The sequence below is a fragment of the Megalobrama amblycephala genome, linkage group LG10 (genome assembly GCF_018812025.1).
Source record: "Megalobrama amblycephala isolate DHTTF-2021 linkage group LG10, ASM1881202v1, whole genome shotgun sequence".
NCBI classification, from domain to species: Eukaryota; Metazoa; Chordata; class Actinopteri; order Cypriniformes; family Xenocyprididae; genus Megalobrama; species Megalobrama amblycephala.
This window is the reverse complement of record NC_063053.1, coordinates 23010623-23017791: the sequence shown is the minus strand read 5'-3', so window position 1 is coordinate 23017791 and position 7169 is coordinate 23010623. Positions and strand designations below refer to the sequence as shown.

The window sequence follows — 7169 nt, the reverse complement described above, 5'->3', positions numbered from 1 at the left end:
TGTTCATTATAACAAAGAAAAGAGTATTTCTTATGGAGAAATAAACAGGCCTCTGCTAAATATCAACGAATTAATCAGAAAGAAGGTCCATTTACCTACACTAGGTGGTGCTAGCGTCCTGTTTTTGGATAGGTTTTGTTCAGAGAACCAATGTTCTTACATAACGTTCATCCTTTGCTTAGACGTGAATACCTTAAAAGATATGATTGACAAAGCAAATTTTACAGTGTACATTATTTGGTTTCAAATGATAAAGAAGGTGTCAAGATACACTTGCAAAACATTTAATAAGTTCATATATAAAATGTAGGATGTTTCACAAATACATAATCTGAGCGAAGACTATTACATGAAAATGCTATGTCAATGTAAAAATAGAACATCCTTTAGTCCAGAAAACAATGATAATAATTTGGGGGAAAGCGACAATTAGTTTTAAAAGTCCCGTTTTCTTTTTATTGGATACTCGATGCACACTGTCTCTTGAGCAAAACACCACTAGCAAACCACAAGCAAAGACTATAAATTTATATCCCTTTGGATGCTGAGCAAGTAGAATGATGTTCTACAGCTCAGACTGATGGGATGGGAATCTGATGAGCCGAGGTGCTATCAAAGTCCTGCAGCGCCTCCTGGTGGGTGTGGTAGTGCATAGCCACGTAGCTTTTGGCAAAGGCTGTGGTTTGAGAGTTGACTGGCTGCAGGCTGTTGGGGGAACTCGGTCCAACTGACGGACTGCTGTTATAGATACTGTAATAGGGCTCTATGCGAGTGTTGATGGGTGTAGATGTGCTCGGGGGTCGGGGCTTGCGTCCAGCGGTGGCGCAGGGACTAGGCATGCTGTCCCTGGAGTGACTGGGTCCACAAGCCTGGTCAACCAGTCTCCTCTGGGGCTTCGGCGAGAGCATGTACGCCGAGTTGGTCTCGTGGTGCGAGGACTTGTTGCGGTTGACTTCCAGACTTCCTTTGCCCATAGCGTGCAGGCGTGTCTTGTGCTTGCAGCACAGGAAGCCCAAGGTCACCCACTGGAGGCAGCAGAGAACACGGCGACGCAGACCAGCACTGTTGCGCGAGTACACAAACGGGTTGATTCCAGACTTCAGGAAAATGAGGGCGAATCCACAGAGCTCGAACTGGTAGTGGACGAAGCTGCTCTCTGGTGACACCATATCTTGCGCCAAGGATATGCCTAGTGGTAGACAGCACAACAGCACGGAGATGACGATCACCACACATGTCACCACAGCCTTCGAATCCTTGGCCGTAGCCAAGTTAACGGTGGAGACCAACTGGCAGCAGGTTGCTCCACTGGCGGCCCCCGGCACGAGGGGCTGGTTGGCTCTCCTGGTGAAGGGGTGTGTCTGGACATGCTGGAGCTTGTTGTACGTCTGGTTGCGGTAGAGCGAGGGCACCTGCACTGTGCACTGCATACCCTCAAAACCAGCTGCAATGAGCGGCGGATGAGAAGCAGGCGGACGTGTCGCGTCCACTGTGATGATGGGACACTTCCGTACCTGCGCATTCTTCCTCAAAGCCTGAGCGATCATAAGGTAGGAAATAGACACCACGCCAACACAGAAAGCAAAGTCTGCAATGTATACATACAGTACTAACTTGGCCTTGTTGCCAGTAAGACCAAAATGAGGCAGGCAAGGCCCGGAGTTCCTAGGATACGCTCGCAAGGTGACCAACGCCGCCAGTGTGAAACTGGTGGTCCACAACAGTGCCGTGAGGGCCAAAGTACAGGGGAACGAGGCCGTACGGTTGGGCTGCTGACCCAGGACCATGCGAAGCCGATGCAGGGCGATCACAGCCACCGTCTCGAGGGACATAATGATGAAGCCCGAGCTGGTGAGGTGGAAGGCAAAGCAGAAGCCCTTGGACACTCCGCCGCTGGCATCTCCAGCATCCAGAAAGAGCACCAGTGCAAACATGGGCGCAGTGACGCAGCAAATGAACAGATCACAGAAGGACAGGTTGAGGATCATGAAGTCAAAGTTGGTGCGGAACTTGCGGAACGCCGGGTCGAAGAAGGATAAGAAGACCACCAAGTTGCCATAAGAACCAAGACAAAATATGAGGACCAACAGGAAGGAGCAGGAGGCGAGGGTAGCCGTGTGGATCAAGGCCCAGCCGCTCGCCGAAGCAGACTGGCTCTGGGAGCTGTTGAAGCCTCGTGGTTTCACAAACTCAGCCAGGTCCAAAGGCCAGGCAGTGCTGTTCATGGTACACATGGGGATGCAAAGTGGTCACAGCCTTCTTGCCTTTAGGTCACCCAAGAGCAAGCTAATACTCCCATTGTGCAGTTGGTTCATGATAGACCCTCTGGATTGCTGCAAGGACACAAGGGAGGAAGGAATATTGATTAGTAATAGACAATATGAAGCTTTGAGTGGGATAAGATAATGTAGCTCAATAAATGAACATAACAAATGACTAAGTCAATGGCTTAGTGGCTTTTTATCCATTTGAGGGATTCGTTTTAATCAATGTGATATCTTTATTATCACTTGATGCACAAATGATTTGGATTTTCTATCAAAACAGAGAATCACGATGACTATTGTACCTTATCTCTTCTGTGTGCGCGCTCCCGTCATCTACAAATCTATCGATTAAGATGAATACATGTCTGCAAAATTCTGCATAGTATTGGGAGGCTTATCTTATCAGTTAACCTCGGTTAAGAATAATATTACTGCAGGTGAATGTGCGCCGCCTATAAAATCGTGTCAAAAATGCATCCAGCCCCCCATCTTTGAAAGAAATATACACACACACAGAAAAAAATCACAAGCTTAATTAAAACAACGGTTATAGAACGTCTAATACATCGTTCAGTCTATAGCCTACACACAGGCGCACATAATAATCCTGCGGCTTTCTTTCTCCACTTGTCGAAAAATGATGATTTTCTTACCATGGATTCCCAATGTGTGCCATTTTTACGACGCCGCGTTTTCCCCATTTGTATGAATGTCCAAAGTGCACGAACGTTACACGCATGCTAGTTGGAGAAAGAGTATCACAGCATAAGATGAGAATGAAAAAACAGAGTGAATTTAATGCGCAGAAGGAGAGTGGGCGCGCCTCACTGGAAACATATTGAAGCCCTTGAATGGACAGCGAGCGCGTGCCCGTGAGAACAGGATGCTCACTCTGGAAGCACAAAGAGTCTAATTTTGTTTGTGATTTAATTATATATATTTAATGCTTATATAACGCTATACTTACATTTCTTACCTTACGTGCGTATCTTACAACGTATTTTTATTTCACAGTATGTAATCCTATCTACACATTATTATGTGATGCATTATTATTTTAACAATAATGATAATTACGATTTTGGTCATTTAAACAAGAGCAGAGCTTGGCAATTCTGCTGACTCCATTATATTAAATATATTTTGTCTTTATTTATACAAACGTGCGCGCGCGCACGTCTGTCTGATTCTTATTGTGGATTATAATGGATTAGTCCTTTGATTAGTCAGAATTGTTCTTTCTCAGCAGTAACATGGGAAAAGCACAAAAAAGAGACTGTATCTGCATACTTTGTTATACTTTATTACAAACATCTTGTCTTTATTCAAATAGTTGTAAAAGAGATAAAGAAAAAAGAAAAGAAAAAAAAAAAAACATCAACAGGTAACCAGATAGTCAAGCAGCATAGCATTACAGCATTACTGACTAATAGTTTACCAACCAAAGTTGAACTCTATATTGGTTTTATGACATGATTTTGACAAAGCACAGTTATACCTATAATGCAAGCCTATCAACATACCATTGTATTACGGTCTGCAATTGTTGCTACTGACAGGCTCATCAGTAGAGCAACAAACAGCTGTAAACAGCAGCGCATGTCCACATTTTAAAATGCATTTCTCAATGAGATTGTCTCAGGTTTTGCAGACAGTACCTTTAAAAAGCTTCTAATATCAGGATATGAAAACACCTGGCTTAATGCAAAAAATTACAAACTGCAAACTGATAAGATAGCATAAATTAATAAATAATAAACAGCACAGAAGGAAGGGATTTTAAAATCTCACTGTTTAGTATTTTGTAAACGCATCCATTGTGATGATATTCTTGCACTCCATTTATGTAGGCTTACATAACTGTTCAAAATGCAATAGGTCTGTATGAGGCTAGTGGAAATGTACAGTGCTACTTTAAAATATGGTACTATTATACTATTTTATACACATATGCAACATTTACCAACATTTCATGTGTACACATTTCAAATGGATTACTGCAAAATTTGTAAAATCCTAGTATTACAATAAATACGCAATGCAAAGCAGTGCAGAAAACTGCTTTATATTGAACTATAACAATCCATACTGCACTCACACAAGCAAAAAAATGAAAACTGTACAAGAACATTATAGATGCAGGTCAGCGATACCTGCAATAGGTTCTCCTTAAATATTAAGTGTATATAAAAAAAAAAAAAAAAAATTAGTAAAAGATTCTAGTTACAACTATTGCTACATAAATTGTGTTTTCTTTAAAAACAATCCCAGACATTAAGGGCAAACAAAAATGTAGATGTCAAGCACTCAATTCAACATTTCCCCTTCACCAGAGAGTGGCTTCATTCTGAAAAACAGAAAAGAAAGTATCATAAGAAGGGTGTAAAGATGAAATATATCTGAACATGCATGTATGTTGAACAGTATGTTCAAAAGTTAGGTGCCTGCGTAGGCACTAATGTATGGTATTTAATAATGAAAAAAAAAAAAAAAAATCTATAAAACGCTGTTAATAGAAATAATAAACAACTGTTTTACCCAATTTTTGTGTGCTACAGTGTAGTATTGCACTGAAGTATTTATGATCCCTATGTGTATAATGCACAGAGTTGCTGCCTACAGTATTAGATTGTTCCAAATCATCATTTATGAGGTTTCGTTTCAGTTAAGATGCTGCCTTAAAAGGCACTGTAGTATATGGCAGACAGCAAAAGAAGCTCACTAGGTTTTGGAAGAGAGCCTGTGTGAGTGTGTGTATATAACAGACCTAAGCGTAGTAACAGGGGGAGACCAGCAGATCTGTGAGCACCAGCAGCTGGTCATCTGTGAACTTCTGCTTGTGTTCCTGCCAGTTATCATGATGAGTGCGACGGAAATCAGACAGTGTTTTCTTCACAGTCATCTAGAGAGACAGCAATAAATCTGTTAGAGATCTTGTAAGTAGTCTCGCAGTAGCTGGTCTACCTCCGCCATCCATATATTTCCTTGAGTGCATCAAAATGCAGTTGCATGAGTCATGTTCAGCTCCCATTGCTTAAACATTTCATCTTTGCTCAGTCAATGCCTGGACCCCTGCAGACTGCAATCAGCTGATCATCCAACCCTCCCCCCTCAACATCTAACACACAAGTAAAAGAGAGCAGGAGCTGTACCTCTATAGGCTGTGTGTCATTGAGGTGAGCACTCAGGTCCATGAGGATCTGGGGCATCCAGGTGGGCACATCATACGGGCTGGACAGGATGCAGGCACTCAGACCTAATACACCTGCATGTCGCTGCACCAGGTCTACACGCACAGAAAAAAAAAAAGAAAAAAAAAAAAAAAGATTCAGGTTGAATCATTTATATAAAGTAAAAAAATATATCTACGGTGAATTTTACCCCAACTCAAACTTCTGCTCAATATTAATAGAAGATATCAAAAATGTTAACTATACCATTTTTCTATAAAAAATAAATAAATAAAACACTAAAAACTAGAATTAATTGTTTAAAATGCTACAGGTAAATTTAGGCATCAAAACAATGTACTGTATAAAAAAAAAAGGATATTCATTTTAAGATAAAAATTACATTTAACCGTTTTTAAGATTAAATTTGAGCAGTAGTTGACGCAATGGTAATTTAAATGTAAATAGGAGAAATGAGCATGGTCAATTAAATATCCAATACTGGACAATATATACTGCATACTGAGTAAAATTTTATGATAAATAAAAATCTCTCTAATATTGGCCAGTAACTGATAATGGCACTAGTATATTGTACATACTTAGTATATATACACACTCCACCATTCAAAAGTTTGGGGTAAAAAAAATTAATAGTTAAAAAAAAAAAAATGTATTTATTTAGCAATGATACATTACACTGATTAAAAGTGAAAAAATGTTGAAAAAAAAAAAAAAAATTTAGCAGCACAACTGTTTTCAACATTGATAAATCATAAATGTTTCTTGATCATCCAAAATCAGCATATTCAAATGATTTCTGAAGGATCATGTGACACTGAAGATGAGTAACGATGCTGAAAATTCAGCATTGCATCAGGAATAAATTACATTTTAAAATATATAAATCTAGAAAATAGTCATTTTAAATTGAAATAATAATAATTATTATTTCACAGTATTACTGTATATTTGATTAAATAAATGCAGCCTAGTTGAGCACAAGAGACCGCTTTCAAAAACCCCAAACTTTTAAACGGTAGCGTACTTACTGCATATGTCTTTGTGATTATTACCAGCAGAAGGGATTGTGTCCACCACGGAGCCCAGCTCTCTCCTCCTACGCTTGGGCAGACGGGTCTTGCTCAGGGACTCAAAATGGGCCTGCATAGGTTCATCAATGCTGAGAAAATTACACTGCAGTAATCCACTTAGAGTGGTGGCTGCCATCTCCCTCACCTAAAAACATGAAGAGAGAGAGAAGATTGTTACAGTTCAGCCTAAAATCTCGTGGCCAAAGGTTCAGACGGTTTTTTCTTTTCAGTTATCTGAAGCGTGGGAGGTGCACAGCAGAAACAGATGGGGTCTTTGTGTGTCAGAACTTTTCTTTAAATAAAGAAAATACACACAGCCTGAAGAAAAGAAGCAGTGGAACTTTATGTAACAGGGCAGATCGGAAACTGCATCACAGAACAAAACACAATGTTCCAGAGCAGGGCTCCAGTCAGGGTGAAATGGGTGAATAAGCAAATTTAGAGCTTATTACCAGTGATGTGCTAAACAACTAGTGTGAACAGCCAGTCGACCAACCGGTCTGAACGAAGCAATAATCAGGCTAAAAAAATCCCTAGCTATTAAAAAAAAAAAACACAGACACCAATAAAAAGCTGACTAAGCAATAACATTCTGCATGTGTGTGTAAGTTTATGACAAGTGTTTGCTCTGACAAAGA

General features: G+C 40.3%; 2 protein-coding genes across 5 annotated transcripts in view; both read right to left on the bottom strand.

Moving 5' to 3' along the window:
- Positions 1–268: 268 nt before the first annotated feature.
- On the bottom strand, positions 269–3401 carry gpr75 (G protein-coupled receptor 75). Its single transcript, XM_048205471.1, has 2 exons — positions 2921–3401; positions 269–2333 (listed from the first exon to the last, which is right to left on the bottom strand). Exon 2 carries the CDS (start codon positions 2232–2234, stop codon positions 573–575), a length of 1662 nt encoding a protein of 553 aa, XP_048061428.1. The 5' UTR covers positions 2235–2333; positions 2921–3401; the 3' UTR covers positions 269–572.
- A 149-nt stretch (positions 3402–3550) lies between these two features.
- Positions 3551–7169, bottom strand: part of psme4a (proteasome activator subunit 4a) — a 34747-nt gene continuing 31128 nt past the window's right edge. For 2 of the 4 annotated variants that reach the window (XM_048205470.1, XM_048205468.1), the window contains 4 exons: positions 6514–6676; positions 5420–5553; positions 5035–5169; positions 3551–4614 (listed from right to left, as the gene is read on the bottom strand). In XM_048205470.1, the coding sequence (XP_048061427.1) occupies positions 5035–5169; positions 5420–5553; positions 6514–6676 (432 nt within the window). In that variant the 3' untranslated portion in view covers positions 3551–4614. Of the gene's footprint in view, positions 4615–5034; positions 5170–5419; positions 5554–6489; positions 6677–7169 lie in introns of all 4 variants that reach the window. The other 2 variants (XM_048205467.1, XM_048205469.1) reach the window with 1 other exon arrangement.